The 20,553-nt window shown below is 35.4% G+C and overlaps 1 protein-coding gene across 3 annotated transcripts; it reads left to right on the top strand.

The window, feature by feature from the left end:
- Positions 1–923: 923 nt before the first annotated feature.
- LOC115955962 (acyl-CoA thioesterase 2-like) lies at positions 924–19,976 on the top strand. 3 transcript variants are annotated; one of them, XM_031074386.1, is made up of 17 exons: positions 925–1,072; positions 1,167–1,259; positions 1,855–1,922; positions 2,074–2,155; positions 2,598–2,644; positions 11,171–11,296; positions 12,036–12,113; positions 13,823–13,910; positions 15,446–15,558; positions 15,772–15,834; positions 15,914–15,969; positions 17,869–17,973; positions 18,125–18,181; positions 18,663–18,764; positions 19,269–19,317; positions 19,407–19,475; positions 19,636–19,976. In XM_031074386.1, the coding sequence occupies exons 1-17, from the start codon at positions 1,048–1,050 to the stop codon at positions 19,711–19,713; spliced, it is 1,299 nt and encodes a 432-aa protein (XP_030930246.1). In that variant the 5' UTR covers positions 925–1,047; the 3' UTR covers positions 19,714–19,976. The 3 variants fall into 3 exon arrangements, with proteins under 3 accessions (XP_030930247.1, XP_030930248.1, XP_030930246.1); XM_031074387.1 differs by lacking the exon at positions 19,407–19,475 and having other exon boundaries at positions 924–1,072; XM_031074388.1 differs by lacking the exon at positions 11,171–11,296 and having other exon boundaries at positions 924–1,072.
- Positions 19,977–20,553: the final 577 nt, after the last annotated feature.

Raw genomic sequence — 20,553 nt, forward strand, 5'->3', positions numbered from 1 at the left:
ATCAAGTGGTAGGATATGCCTCACTGGTGATTTGTGCTAGCGATTCAATGGCCAGAGACGCCAGACCGATGTCTAATATTGGTGGTCCAGTGGCCAGACATGTTGTGCCGCAACTAGTGTCAGAGGTTCGGTAATCGAAGACGATGTTTTGTTGACCGGTGTTGGCGGTCCAATCACTGAGATATCGCTCTGATGGTGATCGTTGATAGTCTGGTCCTCGGAGCAACCGTTTTGACTATTAGTTCCAATGGTCCAATCGTTAAAGCCCCCATTCTAGCTATCGGTTCTAGTGGTTTAGTCACCAAACCTCTGGTACCAACGACTTTGGTGTTGAGCCATTGATTTTGGAAATTTGCTTGAAAAATTTTACTTGTCATACTAAACACTTAAAATCTTTTATTAAAACTATTTTACTTTGAAACATGAGTTAAAAAGGAAAAGCAACCTCAGGCCTCATCAACATATTTACATTGATTTCAGACCAACGTATTTACATTGAGTTCAGAACGGCGCTGATTGAGAGAGAAAGGTTCAAAGGAGCAACAAATAAAAGAAGATTGGGCCGGCCCCCAAGCTATTGCAATATTTTTTGTAAGTGATGAAAATAAAATAGTGAGTCCACATGAATTCATAATTTCACTACTCCCAAATTGCCATGTATCAAAATTGTGACAAAGTTGTTGAAAAGTTTGTAGCACTAAAAATATCACCAATGATTGATTTCTCTTCAACTCTCTCACATAAGTGATAAGTCATTTTCAAATAAAATGAAATAAAAAAACTCTCTCACATAGAGGGGCCCACACAATCGAAGAATTCATCCACCTCCATTGGCTAGATCACATCAGGCAGTGCAAACTGTTATCCTACACCGCGAAACACCAAATCCCTAACCTTTTCTCCCTACATGGTATATGATTTCTCTGCTTCTTATAAAAAGCCGGAACGGAACCCCTGTTAAAGTGTTTACCGCTTTCTTATTTTAACGTCTCTCTCTTTCTCTCTCTCTCTCACTTTCACAATTTTCCGTTGCTCAATCAATTTCCGATGGACGCAGTCGACACCGAATCAGGTCAGAGAATTTCAAATTTTAATACCCAAAAAAAAAAAACTATGTCTTGGTTTGAATAATTGCATTGAATTTTGAATTTGAATTGGTTTGGCAGTGATGGAGTTCTTGAGCTGTGTCCCGTTGCTACAGAGGCTACCAGGCTTGTCTCTCAAGAAAATCGCTGAAGTTGTCTTCGTCAAACGCTATGGTATGGTATATTACTATTCCATTTCTCATTATTACCATTACTATTAGTACGTAATTGTAGTTATAAATTGAAACATTTGTTTATCTATTTATAATGAATTAGTAAGTTTTCTTAGCTACTAAACGGTAAAAACACTCAAGAGTTTGTTCATTTCAGTGCCAATTTATGAAAATTTTCATGCTTTCTAACAAGGGATTAGAAATGAAGGTTCTTGATTCAATTTCTCTTTTGGAATTTTTAACATGTTAAGTTTTTGTAGTTAGATATTATTTTTCATATGAGATTGTATAAGGATTAATGAAGAATTCTTATACAATATTGAAAGTTTGTATAATGTGTTGTCTCAGTGATAAACTTATACCTTTATTCGCATTTTATGACAGAGTTTTGAAAGTTCCAATTTCATGAATATTTGAATTTTATTGGTGGGTTTTGAATATTTATAAAAAAGATTAATAAATTTTAATACAATTTGGGCGGAGTGGCAACCTGTAATCCCTGCACCTAGTTCCACCCATGCCCTTTTTGGAATTTTCTTGACTGAGCAGGGTTAGCAACAATTGTTTGTTTGTTTGTTTAATGTGTTGGGTTGTAGATCCTGGAGAGCATGTTGTTCGTGAGGGTGAAAGTGGCGATGAAGTTTACTTTATATGGGATGGAGAGGTAAGCTTACCTGAGATAATCTCTTTCTTAGAGTGATGAATATTGTTTTTTTATCACCACCCCACCCCCCCACAAAAAAAAAAAAAAAAAAAAAAATCCTTGGAAGGATGATAAATTTGAAAGGCTGAATGTTTAATCTCCTGGTTTACAGGCTGAGGCTGTCGGATCTGTTGCTGCTGATGAAGAAAGTCGTACAGAGTTCCAATTGAAGCGATATGATTATTTTGGTTATGGTGAGAAACTGTATTCTGTTTTTGTTTTAATTTGTAAGCTATTTATTGTTGTCTTTCAGCCTCTTTCAGCCAAATATGAAATTGTTGGTAATTTAGTTTATTCTTGTTATCATCTACGGAGTTATGTTGACCGGTTCATTTTTGAAGATTTTATATATTATAAATGGGTTTTGGTGCAATGGAGGGTGTTAATATTTTGGAAAGTATCTCTATATATGACATGTTTCTCACAAAAGGGTGCATAAAGTTGTTTGTTATTTGCTATATCGGTACCTTATTTATGACAAATTGGTGGCAATGATGGTCAAAGTGGCCTTTACTCTAGTTTATAAAAAAAAAGTGGCCTTAACTCTATGTTGCTTCTTGTGTTATTTGCATCTCTGTATATATACCTAAAATTTTGCCAAAAAATTATGGGAATAATGCGAACTTTTTGTTGCAGGCATGTCTACACTTGTTAATGAGGCAAATGTAATTGCTTTGACTAAGGTAGCTACAAAATAAATACACTCACATGTATATCATATATCTTTGTCTTTTGCTTTCCCATAACATATACCTCATGCAGACTGCTCAAGCTTATTGAGATTTATCTCCAGAAGCTATTTTTGTGTATGACTGTAGTGAGTTTCTAATGTTTTGTGATAGACCACAAACTGAATAATCCCTTGTGATAGAAATTAATTAATTAATTAGTCAAGTTATTAATTAATCAATTTATCATGCAAAAACGTGGTAGCATAAACAAATCACCAATAAACTAATTATGTAGCGGAAAATAAATAACACGGTGATTTGTTTATGAATGGGAAAAACCTAACGGCAAAAACCCCACCGGATGATTTTCTGGTCACCACTCCCGAAACTCCACTATTATCACAACAAGCGGTTACAAGTAAAGGAATCCCAAATACCTTACCAACCTACAGTTGAACCCTTACCCTAATACCCAATTGGACTTGTTCTGTAGTGACAGTTCCCCTTTCTGATGCATGACTCCCAAGTACGTGACTAACCAATTGCGCGGATCCCAATACGCGACTTCAATCACCAACTAAGAAGGTTGTTGGTTGCAAAGTTCTTCAGTTCATCCACACGATGAAGATCAAGAAGATGCTTGGTCACAAAACCCTACGGTGCACATACACAGCAACTTCTTCAAGAGAAAGAGATGAACTAGGGCAAGAATTTCATCTTCGGTCACAATTTGCTTGAACAAAGTTTGCTCAAACAAAGTTTGCTCAAAGTTTGTGCAACTTGTGAACTGTTTGACGGCCCTTAAAACAATCATTTTATATGTCTAGGGTTAGGAGAAAAGAAAACCCAAAGACATATTCACGGATCCCAAGAAAATCAGATTTAAATTCTGAAAATCTTAAACCTCGACAGATAGGAGGTGTCGAGCAGCTGTCGAGAAGGTGTCGAGCACACCGGGTTTTGAACAGCTTTCTTAAGCTCGATAGATGCAGTTGTCGAGCTTTAATGAATTTGCACTATCAACTTGTTTTCTTGGACAAACTTGAAGGCTTCAACACTTGATCTTGAAACATGGTTTCTTGAAGTATTTAAACATATCCTAAATCTACCCAAATACAAGTAAAGTGCGTTTTGTCAAAGGATAAGCCAATTACATAAAATCATGACATATGTTCTTAACATGTGAAACACATGTCCTAACAATCTCCCATTTTGGCAATCCGTGACAAAACCACAACAAACAAATGAACATATGAGAAAATTCATAAATCACTCAACTCATATTTACTTGTTGAATACAATAAAATCTATCCTAACACAAACTCTTGAAAATTTTTGCAAGAAGAGAGTTTATGGCAAGTAGACTTTGACAACTTGTATTTCTGAAACACTTTAAACAAAACTCATCAAGACATCTTTGTGTGAAACAGATATAATAGATTGCATACAAGCATAAGAAACATGTGTATTAAGGAAGAAAAGAAACAACACATGAAGAGGTAGGTGAAAGAAAGACATACATCAACATAAATAAGGAGATAAGTACAAAGTATGTCTATAAATGGTCACAAGACCTCATGTACAAGAATAATGTATCTAAAAAGAAAGAAAAGAAAAGATACATAATATCCTCACTACATCCCTCAAAACATATCAACACTCCCTCTAACAAAATGGTCCTATACTAATTCTCCCCTTAAGAATGACTACTCTCATATCAAAACTACTCTCCATTTTTGTCACGAGTGACAAAGGGTAAGAGTGTCAAGTAGACATCTCATCGGTAGAGCTAGCATCTCCATCAGCATCATCGTCATCACCATCATCATCATCCTCATCCTTAGAATCAGAAGCCACGGAAGAAGGTGGTGAAGGAGTAGCCTTAGGAGCAAAACCACCCATGGACGCTTGTCGCCGTGCAATACGACCGACACGAACGTTCACCTGATACAACTCCGTAGAGAGTGTATCTAGGCGAGCATCCATGCGCTGCAACTGTGTCATGATGTCTCCTAAAGTCACATCGCCCGAAGAAGAGGGAAGAGCGGATGTGGATGGAGCAGAACGGGATGGAGCTGAACGGGAGGGAGGAGCTGCTAAATCCGACTACCACGACCGAAGCTGGGCCTCACTACGTTTAACGGTAGCGTAATCTATGGCACACATGACGGTGAAATGGTCGGAAGAGGGAAAAGGAAAGGAAAAATGGCGTAAAATTCTCGTGATAGCGGAAGGAAAGATGAGTTTATCACGAGACGCCGAATCTAGATGAATATCTATAATAGACAAAATGAAATGAGAAGGGAAATCTATAGTAAGATGCTTAAGAAGAGATAGCAAAAATCAAGTACGAGACTTTGTAATGGAGTTATAGTAAAAGAGTGGATGCAAAACAAAAGTCATCACCATGTTCATGGTGTAAACAGACGCTCACCCCAAACAGAAGGACACTCACAGAAAGCAGACATGAGCTCATCCCTGGACACAGTCCTCAGACGCTCACAACTAGGATAGTTAGGAAACTCTATACTAGGGACTCGAAGCATATTCGCAACAAGTTGCGGTGTGATAGGAATGCACGTACCTCGAACGCGAGTGAAGAAAAGAAGTACTGACCGATCAATCCCGTGCATGTTAGAGTGAAACTCCTGGATAAGCACGAGAGGACAGGCGACCGGGACGTCACACAGTGACTCTCATCCCCTACTGTGAATGACGGAGGGAAGGTCAGTGTCGGCAAAGTCCGACAGAATGACTTGGCGTTCCGAATGAATGCCTCGTCTAGAAAAGTTCTCCGAAAATGCCTTGAAGGCATCATCATCACGGAACCGAATATGAAATAGTGTAGGATCAGATGATGAAGAAGCTCCGGAACGAAGAGGGTTCCCAGCTGGAGTGGATTTACGCTTAGGTGCCATAGACACGACTAACGTAAACAGAAAGAGAGGGAGAAAAAGAAGTCTATCAGATAAGTCCCAAGCAATTTCAAATATAACGAGCATATTGAAAAAGAGTACGTATGCATGGGAAATGCATGAAAATGTGACATGCAAAAGAAATTGCATCATGAGCTCAGCCCAATCCAAACCTATCAGCACACAAACAAATAGCACACATCTAAATGCATGACAATACCATTATAATACTAATGTGGTGCAATGTATGAGATTTTAAACTCATTTAAGTGAAAACCCATCTCAAAATTTCAATAATAACTCATCAATTTTGAAAAACCCCAAAACCTAGGTTTCAAAACATGAAATGCATGATTGTGAAAGGATTAGAAGCTTACCAAGTGAAGAAATTGTTGAAAAAGCTTGAAGAATCCTTGAGGAACAAAGATTGGAGTGAGATGAGAACGTTCGGGAGAGAAAAGAGAGAAGTATCGAGAGAGAAATTGAGTGAAATGAGTTTCGGATCGCACAGGGAGCTTAAATAGTACCAACAGTAAATCTTGACAGATGCAGGTATCGAGATATCTGTCGAGGAAGGTATCGAGAAAAAGGTCGTCGACAGCTGAGGTATCGAGGAGGTGTCGAGGAACAACCCAACAGAATCAAGAACAGAAGCTCGATCGATCCACCAGATGTCGAGAAGCTATCGAGGATGCAGAACCATTCTCGATCGATCCACCAGGTATTGAGCAGCTGTTGGGATTGCGATTAGAAAAAGCTGAAGAAGCTCGACAGACAGCAAGGTATCGAGGAGGTGTCGAGCCAGGATTTAAAACCAGTTTTTCGAGATGTGAAAAACACAAACATGGATGTAATCCAACAAGCAACTCAACCAATGATCCAATCAACATATTAAGCTCTCAAAATCATCTCTCAATAAAAATTTTAAGCACATAGATCTTCAAAAAGAAACACACACACACTAAACAAGTGTAACCAATTTTATATTTCAAAAACAAGTCAAGACAGTTTAGTGAGCATACATTAACACATGTAAAACCTTATAATGGCCAAATCACATTGTACCTACACATGTATCAAGAATAGCAAAGAATATTGCGTGTTGTGTGTGAAAAACATCGCAAGATTGCATAAGTGTATACATGTTATGACGATTTGAGATATGAGAAAATTACTTTAACTCACACATAATCATAATTGCTTGATGGGGACTATCACCTTCGAGGTACATCCTATAACTCCCACATATCCTAGAATACACGCTTGCAATCATTTTTAAAACATTTTTGATCTTTTTGCTTTTGATTTTTCTTTGCATATTTTTTTCTTTTAAGCATATCATGCATGGGCATATTAGAGAGAGAAAAGAAATATCCAATGATATTTGACATTTCAATTTTGCTATTCCTAAACACACAAATGTCATTGACATTGCACTTTTGCTATGCCGAAGTATACAGGTGTCATATTATGATTGGCGGGCAACAGTGGTGAGATGGTTATTAATGCCTTTCTCTTAGGATTTTTTAGTCCTTCCCGTAAAAAAGAGTGATACAAGCAGTGGCGGAGCCAAGAAGTTTTATTTGGGGGGGCCACAATTAACATAAACCGTATATCTAAACAACAAAAAACTCAAGAAGAAGAAAAAAATTCGTATCATTATCATTATATTTAAAATGCTTTGAAGAATTCATTTTATATTTTATGTTTCTATTTATTTATTTAGATATAAAAGAATACTATGTCATTGTATTTTGTTTACCCTATAATTTATAAGTTATCTGAATATTAAATGAAACACAGTTTTTTTTAACAATTTGCTGGCAGTCAAGTATTGTAATTAAATCAATTATAAATTATAGATATGTAGTTAAAACAATTGAAAATTACGTGGAATAAAAAAAAAATTACATTTGGAAAGATATTATTACATTTTACACACCAAAAAAAAAAAAAAAACACTAATGCTACTCACAACCTAATATACACACACACACACACACACACACACATATATATATATCATCACTCTTGACATATATTATGAGAAGATTATTACTTAATTATTTGTTGACTATGCTTACACTAAAAAGTATTTAGAAATTTAATAATAAATAAAGGGGGCCAAGTTGTATTTTCCCAATTAGCTACTTATAAATATAATTACATCATATATTAAAAATGATATTTTTCAAAATTTTTGGGGGGGCCTAGGCCCCCTCTAGTCCCTTTGATCATCCGCCACTGAATACAAGTGTTAAGTACAAGAGACAACTTAATCTTACACATCACAAATAAGAGTCACAAAACTCACTTGCTTAGTTGTGCATAGGGATGCTCATCTAAGTTACAAATGATATAAAATTTAGAAGACTTTGTTTCAATGGTCATCCAAGATACACAAGTACCAATGTACACAAAACACACACTGTTTTTGTATTTTTCTGATTTTATATATATATATATATATATAAAAAAAACAAAACAAAGTAAAAACTGAAAAGAAAACAAAAACATGTTAAACAACTAAAGCATAAAAACTAGATTGACTCAACTTGAAAGCAAAACACATAAGTAATGCACACACAAAAACAAGAAGAGAGAAAAAAAAGTGACAAAATTACTTGGAGCCCTTTTCCTTCCACACCCTGGAAGAACCTTTCCTTTGATTAAACCCTTGAACCAACGGTGAGGGGGAAAAACCGTTCAAGTTTGAAAGGATCATGAGGGCTTTAAGAAGATCTCCAAGGGGAGCAAGAGAGGATTGAAGCTGATTCTGGTTCTCAGATGCTATCATGTCGTTGCTCTGTTGAGTGGCAAGCTACTTGTAGCAATTTGGTCGAATATGACCGGCAGCTCCATAATGATGACAGAAATGCTGCTTCTTTTGTTTAGGCTTTTGAGAGTTAGCCTTCTTAGTCCTAGGGTTTTTAACATCTTCTTCTCAAGCTTAGGGGGTGCTCCTAAGATAGATTTACCTTTATCTATGTTCTCACTAGCTGATTCAGTTTTACTCTCATTGTTCTCAATTTTAACATTACTAGCAAGAGGAACAAAAACAGTAGTACTAGTAGAAGCAGTATTAGAGGAAGAAAGATCATACTCTAAACCTGTTCGATCTAAAGCAGATTTTTGAATGCTAAGCATATCATCAAGCTTTGCACTTGAAGTCCTCTTCAATTGAGCTCTGACTTGAAACAGCTCCGCTTCAAGTTTCTTGGTCTTCTCAAAAATTGTTCTCAAACCTCAGTGCTCCAATAGTCTGATTAGCTTCATCAAACTTTGTGGAAAGCTCCTCACGATCAAGTTCCACATCACTGAGCTTCTTGGTGGTTAGCCTATATAGTTTATCATGCTTCTCAGAAAGCTTGTACAGCTTCTCATAGGCTGTATGGATGTCATCTTGATCATCCATCTTCTCAAATTTGGATTCCACCAATTCCTCCTCTTCAACAATCCCATTAGTAGGATCAACAGTGGCCATGAAGGCATTTAAGATTCCGTCATCCTCATTGTCAGAATCATCCTCAAGCTCGGTGTCACTCAGGGTAACAGCAAGTGCCTTACTCTTCCCAATGCTCTTGAGATGTGTAGGACACTCATTTTTCATGTGACCGAAGCCTTGACAGCCAAAGCACTTAGGTCCTGCAGTAACAGTGTACTAACCACCTTCCTTAGCATCCTTCTTCCCTTTGTCTTGGCCTTTAAACTGAGAAGAATTGGATTGCCTGCGATCTTTGTCGAAACCCTTTCTATTGGCGTTCTTTATAAACTTCTTGAACTGCCTGGTGATGTAGGACTTCATCTTGGACTCTTCATCATCAGAAGACTCATCTGTCTCACTGCTCTTGGCCTTTAGTGCCATGCTCTTGCCTTACTCGTCTTGCCAATCCTTGTCAATTCTAGCTCGTAGGTCTGCAAGTTTTCAACCAACTCAGTCAAAGGAATCTTATCAATATCCTTTGATTCCTCTATTACCGTGATCTTGGCATGAAATCTCTCAAGTAGAGATCTGAGCACCTTCCTTACAATCTTAGGTTCAGGAATGGTTTCCCCAAAATTGAAGGTTGAGTTCATTATGTCCTTTAGCTTGGCATAGAACTCATCAAAAAACTCCTCCTCCTCCATTTTTATCTCTTCAAAACTTATAGTAAGCCTCTGAAACTTTGAATCTTTTACAGTTTTTGTACCCTCATAAGTTGTCTAGAGAATGGTCCAAGCCTCCTTGGCAGTTTCAGTTGAGGATATCTTCTTGAACTCCTCATTGGTGACTGCATTGAACAACGCATTCAATGCTCTGCTGTTGAAGTTTGCCGCCTTAATCTTAGCATCATCCCAGTCGGCTGGCGCTTTTGTAGGCTTAGTCCAGCCTATCTCCACAGCTTGCCACACTTTCTCATGTAAAGACTGCAAGAAAACTCTCATGCGTACTTTCCAGTATGCATAGTTAGTGCCATCAAATAAATGAGGTATGATTAATGACTGTCCTCTATCCATGACAAACAGGGGTCAATGGATCAACACAGCAAAGATTAAACCCTAATCAGAGTGTGTCTACTCTGATACTACTTGATAGGCCACAAACTGAATGACCCCTTGTGATAGAAATTAATTAATTAATTAGCCAAGTTATTAATTAATCAATTTATCATGCAAAAACGTGGTAGCACAAACAAATTACCAATAAACTAATTATGCAGCGGAAAATAAATAATACGGTGATTTGTTTACGAATGGGGAAAACCTAACGGCAAAAACCCCACCGGGTGATTTTCAGGTCATCATTCTCAAAACTCCACTATTATCACAACAAGCGGTTACAAGTAAAGAAATCCCAAGTACCTTACCAACTTACAGTTGAACCCTTACCCCAATACCCAATTGGACTTGTTCTGTAGTGATAGTTCCCCTTTCTGATGCACGACTCCCAAGTACGTGACTAACCAATTGCGCGGATCCCAGTACGCGACTTCAATCACCAACTAAAAAGGTTGTTGGTTGCAAAGTTCTTCAGTTCATCCACACGATGAAGATCAAGAAGATACTTGGTCACAAAACCCTACGGTGCACATACACAACAACTTCTTCAAGAGAAAGAGATGAACTAGGGCAAGAACTTTGTCTCCGATCACAATTTGCTTGAACAGAGTTTGCTCAAAACTTGTGCAATTTGTGAATTGTTTGACGGCCCTTAAAAAAATCATTTTATATGTCTAGGGTTAGGAGAAAAGAAAGCGCAAAGACATATTCACGGATCCCAAGAAAATCATATTTGAATTCTGAAAATCTTAAACCTCGACAGATAGGAGGTGTTGAACAGCTGTCAAGAATGTGTCGAGCACACCGGGTTTTGAACAACTTTCTTAAGCTCGATAGATGCAACTGTCGAGCCAGTTGTCGAGTTTTAATGAATTTGCACTATCAGCTTGTTTTCTTGGACAGACTTGAAGGCTTCAACACTTGAGCTTGAAACATGGTTTCTTGAAATATTTAAACACATCCTAAATCTACCTAAATACAAGTAAAGTGCGTTTTGTCAAAGGATAAATCAATTACATAAAATTATGACATATGTTCTTAACATGTGAAATACATATGTCTTAACAATTGTTTGTCATGGCAGCTGACATGCTTGGTGCTACCCCGTGAACATTGTAGTTTGCTGCAGACAAAGTCAATCTGGAATGCGGAAAAAGCCCTCGAGACATGCTCACTTGTGGAGAGTATATTACACTTGGAGCCAATAGAAGTGTGTTTTTAAACTGTTGTTTGAGAATCTTCTGTTTTGATTTTGTGTGCATGCTTCTGCATAGAGCTTTTTCATATTGATTTTTCTTGCTAGCATATCTTGTTCAAGCTTTCTACAAGTACAACTATGCTTATTCTGTTCTTGTTATTGTATTCCTGATTACTTCTGGTTATTTTGTTTTTATGTTGACATGCTAAGCATTACAAATGAATTTTTCCTTATGAAATTATTTTATGAAAGCTCATACATTTTCATGTAAATCATATTATACTTGTCAGATCACATACAAAGAATTGTGGATGTATAGTTTTAAGAGGATCAAAAGAAGAAAATTCATAAGCCTATTATGCAAATTTGGAAATAGTGAAAAATTATCTCAACTGGCAGACAAATGCTTTGGAGCCTCATTTCCAAGCATGGGGCGTTCAGCTGCATGACTCCTTTCTTGTCATTCCTCATGGCTAATGCCACATCTTTCTTTTTATTCTTTGCTAATGTGTACATCCCTCTGCCTTTACCACCTTTTGGACCTTTTTATTCTAGGGATAGTGAATTTCATTTTCGTAATAATTTGATCTAGCATTTTCTGTACAAAGTTTATTAGACTAACCCTGAGTTTCTCATGTATCACCTTCTACATTTTGTTTTTGTAATGAGAAATGCTTGCCATATTCTTATACAGAAAAACTCTGAACTTTTGGTTTATGCTAAAGATTCAACTTTGTTTTTCCCTTTTAAGGTAAACATATTCCGGGGGATCACCTTGCCAGATGCACCAAAGTTTGGAAAGGTTTTTGGAGGACAATTTATTGGACAGGCAAGATTAAGCTGCTTTCTGTCTCTTTCTCATACTGGCATGTTTTGTAAAACAAGTTTCCAGTAAAAAACAAGTAATAGATAATTGCATATTGTAATAGCCTGTAATAGGGCAGAATCTTTGAACTATTACATATTAGAGAACTTGTATGCATGTGCTTGTGGTTGGTCAACGTTTGGGAAGATTTACCAATGATAGTTATGAACCTTTTAGAAGAAGGTTTAGGGTTCAAAATAGAAAATATTTGTTTTATGTTTGAAAAGAGAAGAAGAAAAGGGAAAGGAAATTTTCAAATCTGCAAGCAGTGGCCTTGAACATTACCTGTGAATAATACTGTGAACAGTACTGCAAGAATGAAAAGAAGAAAATAAAGAAGAGAAATGGAGGCAAAAGAATACTAAGGCCAATGTGCTTCAATACTCAAAACACTCAATATAATACTCAAAACACTCAATATTTTATCGATCAACTCTAACTTATTTGAGTACAGTTATATAGATCCTAACTTTTAACTTCTCTTAGTAGAACTAGGAGTGTAATGCAACTTTTTACCAATCAAAAAAAGAACTAGGACTGTTACTTTGACTACTAAACTAAACCCTAATTGAGTTGAACCAAAGCCAACACATAAAGTCCCATAAACAACGTAAGAATTACTAATAGAAGAAAATCCAAGGCCCATAATAATGGCTCATACCCAACAATTGTAAAATTACTAAGATACCCTTGACTCTAGAATGGCTAAATAAGAATTAAATTATAAAATCTAATTAGCTACCATGGACACTTAGTCTTGGGCTTTGTCTTAACCTTCGACTTCCAAAGAGGATGTTGTTTCTGTAATCATGCTATGGTTGCACTATCTATCTTCCTCTTATTCATCTGCATGTAAGATCTATACACATCTAATCACTTGCAAATTCACTACATCATGTGTTTGTGGAAGTTGAAAAATTATTACTTTCTTGGAGTGTAGTCTTTAAAGTTGAATGTTGAACATGCTAATGAATGGTTTAATATTTGCTGTTTTTTTCAATGTCAATATGTCACTTGATCTCTAGACTATCTTTTGAGAACTTTCAAGACACTTATGTCAATAGATTATAGAGTGACTTACACTTCTTTAAACAATTTTTTATATTGCCTTCATATACTTTTTGAATTACCGATTCTCCCAAAAATTTAAGTTATTAGAAAGTAGGAAATTTAACCACTTAACCATAATTGTAACACTCCCTTTTTTGTGGGCCCAAACTCCTCCTTAATGAGTGGGTGCCAACACATGGGATTTTGAACAATTAAAATGGGAGGTAAAATGGAAACTGGGAACGAACTCAAAACCTTTTTCTTTGATATCATAATTTTAACAATACTCAACCAAAAACTGCATCATGCTGTATGTAGAATACTCTTTTCCTGGGATACCGCAGCATCTGGATTTCTCTGTGCATGAATTTAAGTTAAGTTCAATTTGAATATTTATTACCATCAAAATTTATTAGTAATTTCTTGTAGTTGCTATAAGAATACTCATCCTTTTTTTCCACAGTTTATTTCATTTTGAAATAACTTGTGCAACTCAAACAAGTATATTTTATAAATATAGATTGAGTTTTTTTTATCGGACACAGACAGTGAATACATCTTGGAATCAATAATGGCTGGAGCTTTTAACATACTCAGTCTTTAAGATGATGTGTGCTGTGCAGGCATTGGCTGCGGCGTCAAAAACTGTTGATTTTTTAAAGGTTGTCCATAGTTTGCATGCGTATTTTCTTCTTGTTGGGGATTTTGACAGTAAGTACATTTCTGTCACCTTGTGTTAAACTTCTGTGGATAGCATTTCTTTCCAATGTTATTACTCTGTACCATTTTTTGTCCATCTTTCTTTAGGATGTCTCATGACAGTGCATACATTGGACTTCCCGATACTACCTTTACGTTTTTGAATTGGAATGCAGTAAAAATAATAAATATAAAGGCAGTAGTTATGCAGATATCAATTGCATGTAACTGCCATCAAATAGTAAGCAAAGCTTAGGCAATTTTCTGGTTTTTTTCTTCCTCAATTCACAAAACTTTGTTTAAAACTTCAAATTCAATTGATTTTCTTTATAATTAATTTTATTGACAAATTAAATTGAAATATATAGTTAACTATGTGAAAAAGAATCTCAATAAAAGCATTGTTAATTTTAAGGCTTTTTAAATTTCATAGATTTTAAATTTCAGTAGTTACTTCTATATATATATATATATATATATATATATTACACTTATTTTTTGATAAAGATATGTGTCATTTGTAATTAAGTTATATCCATTATCCATTATCTTATTTTTGAGATAGTCTTTTAGTTCTAGGACTCAAATTTGCGCAAAATTAGTCATGTCACTTGGTGTAATGTGACTCACCTTGGGGTTTCAACATTGAACATTCTCTTAGCTTCAACTTTAATATTTTATATAAAAATATATAGATTCCTGGAGACATTCAATTTATGAAGATTGAAAAACAAAAAGGGATACAGGGATTGTTAATATTATTATTATTATTATCATTTTGACTTTTTATTTCTGGAGCATGTATGTTGGTCTCTAATCTTAGCTAATTGAAAGATAATTGTTACTTGTCTGGTCTCAACTGCAGTAACAAATAAGTAATAAGAGAAACAAATTTGTTGCCTACCAACTTTATGTTAGACTTTATATTCTCAATTTCCTTAAGACTTTTCTACCTTACATTCTTGAGAAAAACCAAAAAAAAAAAAAAAATCAGGTGGAGTCATCCTATACAGTACTTTTCCCCTCTGTTTATTTTGCCCTTGCCTCTTGTGTGTGTGTGTAACCCTAAACAGTGGCATCCATTTTGACAGAAATACTAAAGTATGACTTGATTAGACTACAAAAAGTGATTGGATTTGGAGGTGTAACAAGTCTAGGCCCTGTTTCAAAATATTTCTTTTTATGTTTAAGTTGCTTGTCTCCAAGCCTCTTGTTGTCTGCATAGAAAGCCCAAAATATTCTTCATTTTTAGTGACTGCATAAAGAAGTAAAAGTTCGAACAAATTATGGCTTTGAAATGGTTTTGTGCTTGAAGTTTTCATGTCAAATTGTTGATTCAATATGTTATGGATTCATGCAATGTTGAAGTATATACTGTTCTGCATTTCTGCTACAGGAACTAATATTATATCTTCATGATTATGGAACTATAACTTAAATTTTTGCACAATGATATAAATTTCTGGTACCCTAACCCATTATTTCTTTCATGGATTAAAATTAGTGAGAGAGGTATTAATGGTACGCGTGTAACTATGCCTTTGTAGTGCCAATCATATATCAAGTTCAACGAGTACGTGATGGGAAAAGCTTTGCTACCCGAAGAGTAGATGCGATACAGAAGGGAAACATTGTATTCACATTACTTGCTTCATTTCAGGTATGAGTTAATTGCATGCTATTGAAATTTTCCTGAGTTGGGTTTGGCCATTGGTTACTTTTTGATCATGATGCATTTTCGTTGCCATGATTTTTTATGTGGTTTTGAAGGTGTGAATATTTAAAATTATTTTAAAGATCGTACTTATGAAAAAAAATATTTAAAAATATTTTAGTGTTGCAAATGTAACATTCAATTAAGTTGAATTTACAGAAAGAAGAAGAAGGGTTTGACCACCAGGAAGCAACAATGCCTTCTGTACCTGCCCCAGAGATGGTAACTAATATTTGTTTTCCATTATTTATTAAACAATTTCCCATTTCTTGCTGTTTTAATTATTGTCTCCAACTTGCAGCTTCCATCAATGGAAGAGCTACGTGAGAGACGTCTCACGGATCCACGTCTACCGAGGCAAGATTTGTACTACGCAATTCACAGTTTATTGCTATCTACCCTTGCATATGGACATTCCATATCTCCACTAGTTAGATATAAATGATTCATCTTTCCTCGCGTATTGCATTTTATTCTATAAATGATTGGTTCTTGGTTATTGTTTTGTTTATTTGTTTTCTTGCTGATGTGCTTTTATGTACTTTATAACGATCATAGTAAACACTAGTTTGGGGAGTTTTTAAAAGAACATAATGGAATGGAACCAAATGGAATATAATGTATTTGGAAATTTTAAAAGAAGGAACAGAAATGAAAGAAATATATAGTTTTATTATTATACCCAACTCCTTTTTTATTTTTTCTTTTGTCTCAAAATAGGGATAAAATCGATAATTTACCACCATTTCATTAAATGATTGAGTGTTCCTCCCACTTTTGGAAGGAATGTTTAGAAGGGAATGGGATGGAATGAGCATTCTATCCTAATCATTCCATTCCTTCCTTCTAAACTCCGAACTGGAAAATGGATGGAATATTCTTTAAAATCCTTTTGAATTGTGCCATTCCATTCCTCCCCCCATGACCCTTCCTACCAATCCAAAATGGAAGTTAGTTTGGTTATTTGACAAGGAAAATCCTATTAGGCAAACCTATATGTGTCTCAGACAACTTATAAAGTCCAAAACTATAGTTCTTGTTAAATTGGAATTTCATAAATTTGTTGGAGAGCTTTATACTGTGATCCCATCTTTCAGAGTTAGTAGGTTTAAGAAGAATGACTTGAAGAATCTGTTTATGAATCAAGAAATTCAAAATATAGGAGAATTACTAAATTCTTTATTTGTTGTTCCATAACTTTTAGGTTCGGTACAAGGCTACCTCATTTAGCAAGCAAAACCATCTTTAGGATTAAAAGAAAGTGAGTTATATATTATATAATTAAAAAAAAAAAAGAAAAAAAAAGTAAGTTATATATTATATAGGAATTCACCATTCCATAGGCTGTGTAAGTGTTGAAAGATATAAGGCTAAGGATGAATGTCCACCTTTACTTGCTTTGAAGATAAGATGCTATTTTTGGTATTGTCAAACTCACTATATAGTTATAGTTATCTATGGTACATGGGAGTCTTAGGATACACGTGGTATGGTTGATAGTATACTTCTCTACCAGGCTATTAAAAAAAATGTTACATGTTCATTATACATTCATGAGTACAAATTCAGTTCTTTTTTTATGAGGAAACAAATTTCATTAAGAGTGCAAAGGGGAACAACCCATGGGAAGTATACAAGAGAGACACCAAAGAGTCAATAATAAGTTTAAAAAACAAATAAAAAAATAAAAAATTTAGACAAGGTAGAAAGAAGAAAAATAATCACTGGCAGCAAATGCATGCAAGCGAACCTACACGGACACAGTGCTTTCTCTATATCAGATCCTATTTGATATAAGCTTGTGAGCCTCCAGTAAAGTAGATCAGGATAGCCTTCCAGTTAGAGCCTAAGAATAAAGTGAACCATAATTATGTCTGTATTCGGCTTCACTTGAAGATAGGCACCAGAAAATCTGCCATATATGTGTGACCTGTCAACTTGTTTAAACTGAATTTTATTTAATGCTATTAATATTTTTCTGCTAGTTTTAGGAATTGATAGAGACAAGCATGGGACATTGTTTCGTAGTTCTGTTCTGTCTGCTTATGTTTTGTTTTGAGTACTGTTGCTGGTTTTCCTGGGTGATGTGTGCTTTGCAGTAATTGTGAAATCGGATGGATTTTCATTGTTATTGTACCTAATGATCATCTTTTGATTATGAGCCTAATAACTGAATGAAATCTGTTGTTTGGTTAGATTATTGACTCTAATTTTTTCGTCTTACATAGCTAAAATGTTGGTATTTGGTTGATTCAGGACTTATCGGAACAAGGTGGCCGCTAAAACTTTCATCCCTTGGCCCATAGAGATACGGTTTTGTGAGCCCAGAACTTCAACCAATCAGACTAAATCTCCTCCAAGGTTAGCCTGGATTATTGTGTTGGATATTCATCTTTTCGTATGGGCTAAATATGCACATCACTTATTCTAGAAATATGGATATGGTTTTTGCTTGCATGCAAATCCATGTTTACACGCCACATCTTTTGAGTACATTTTATTTGGATTGCAGTTTGAGGTATTGGTTTAGAGCAAAAGGCAAACTCTCTGATGATCAGGCCTTGCATAGGTAAGCAAAACCTTTTTATAAATATATATCCAAGGTGAGTTCTGCTTTGCTTGAATAAAAGCTGAGCAGAATGAGTATCTCATAATGAATGAGCAATGTGGCCTTTGGTATTGTTCTGCATAGTTTTCGAGGGAGCCTTATACTGTAATTATTGATATTCCAATTAAGTTAACATGCCATATCATCTATCTGTTATATTTACATGACTAAAAATCAGCCGCACTGTTATTTTGACCCTTCGTAGAGGTCAGGATGAAAATTTTTGTTGTTGGGCCTTGCCCCAAGAAATGTTTATTTGGCATATATAAAAGAGTTCTTTGGACAGTTTACCAGCACAAATAATGCCCCTATGCGATGTTTGTTGTACTCTTAATCAAATATAAATTCAAATATTATTAATGATATCTGGATAAAGGTCCAATTTACTTGGCTTTAGTTTTGTTCCTTTTTTTTTTTAATATGCTTTTTTGGTCATTTGCAGATGCGTAGTGGCATATACTTCAGATCTGATATTTCTTCAAGTTAGTATGAATCCCCACCGTAGGAAGAATTTGAAGACAAGTGCTGTTAGTCTGGACCACTCGTAAGTATCTGCCCCATATTACCAGATAATTAAACACCAAAGTGTGCGGCCAATATGTCAAAATTATAGAGTACTTTTATATTTAGTATCAGTTTGAAAATAGGCCCTGCTTTTATAATGGACTTTAAGCTGTTATATGTCTGAAAAAGATGACCAAATCATATTTTGCTAACATGGTTTTAGATTTTAAACGAGAAGCATGAAGTGAATTCAGTTAACTATTGCCTTGTAGCAAACTGCATTAAAAAAGAAAAAGAAAAAAGGACAATTCCTTTTGTATTGTTGACTAGATGCACTGCTACTATCATTTATCAAATGATGTTTCTGGTCATGTCTTGGTAGTATTTCTGTTGGCAAACTTAATTATCCTGACATACATGTTGTCAACTATATATTGTATGTGCATTTAAGTTCACGGTCAAAGTTGATTTAAGAGCATTCCTTTGCCACTTTTTTTTCAATCATTAATTCATTACTATAAGCTTGTTTTCATTTCCATCTTAGGATGCACTTTCACCGGCCTGTCAGAGCTGATGACTGGCTATTATTTGCGGTACGTGCTATAAAGTGTTTAGTTCTCATGTTTAGTTTTGTTTAAATGCTTATGCATGCAAGTTTGTTTGGGTTTATTTTTACCCCCAGATATACAGTCCTGCTGCCTACAATGCACGCGGCTTTGTTTCTGGTGAAATTTTCAATAGAAAGGGAGAGGTAGAGATTTCATTATATGTTCATAAACAGCAGAAACAATCTTCTTTATTCTTCTTTAATTACCTCCTACTCTTTCTCTCTTTCTTTGCTTTTTGCTGTTTTCTCTCCATCCAAGTGATGTCTGTGTTATGAACTGATTTATGCATGTCTTGATGAGCAGCATGTTGCATCGGCAACTCAAGAGGGCCTACTTAGGGTGCTTAAAAGTACAATTCCACCTGCGGCGTCGAAGCTGTGAATTGGTTGATGCTAGGCCATGCCAATGGAGTATTATGCTAAACTTTTGGTGATCCATCAGGTTTAGGTGCCAAGATTTTGCCCGTTCCCCAATATTTACCTTTTATATTAAATATTCAATAATGATTTGTGCAGTTGTAACAAAAATGAAAAAGGGCGAAAATCAATTATTCCAACTATGTAGCATTTAAGATTTGATTTTTCTCTCTTTCTTTTTCTCTTGTAAAATTTTATCATGATAAAAGGCAATCACATTCACATGCATCATAAACCAGAAGCAGAGCCCCCACTATAAGTCTGCTGGTCCCGTTACATGAATCAAGACTCTGAAGCTACGCCATTGGCTAACCTAGTAATTATTCGAGGCGTATTCCCCTATATTTACAACTTTCAGGGTCCGTTTGAATTGAGCTTATTGTTGCTGAAACTGAAAACTGAAAACTGAAAACTGAAAATACTGTAGCAAAATAATTTTTAAATGTATGAAAAGTACCGTGGGACCCATTTTTAATATTTTTTAATGCGTGAACAGTGTTGCTACAGTAAATAAACAGTACTGCTACAGTGCAAAACAGTAATTTTTGTCCACCAAAGTCAACATATGCGAGCAAAAAAAAAAAAAAAAAAAAAAAAAAAAACAACAAACAAAGAAAACGCAACACCAAACGTGGACGCAGGAAAACGGGGAATCCAAACGCCCTCTCAATATCGTGGATCTTGTGGGAGAAAGCTCAGTTTGAAATTTCAAATACATTGATTGGCCTCCGACTCTCCACTCCCTAGCTTAATCTTGTTACACACAACAGGGGTTCCAGAATTTTTTTTTTTTAGGGGTCATTAA

Source organism: Quercus lobata, chromosome 8 (assembly GCF_001633185.2).
Source record: "Quercus lobata isolate SW786 chromosome 8, ValleyOak3.0 Primary Assembly, whole genome shotgun sequence".
Classification (NCBI taxonomy): Eukaryota; Viridiplantae; Streptophyta; class Magnoliopsida; order Fagales; family Fagaceae; genus Quercus; species Quercus lobata.

Bases quoted from the DNA above. Each gene is read 5' to 3' on its own strand.
- LOC115955962 (XM_031074386.1), top strand. From the start codon at position 1,048: ATGGACGCAGTCGACACCGAATCAG. The intron at 1,923-2,073 runs GTAAGCTTACCT...CCTGGTTTACAG, and splicing joins ACTTTATATGGGATGGAGAG to GCTGAGGCTGTCGGATCTGT. The intron at 2,156-2,597 runs GTGAGAAACTGT...TTTTTGTTGCAG, and splicing joins ATATGATTATTTTGGTTATG to GCATGTCTACACTTGTTAAT.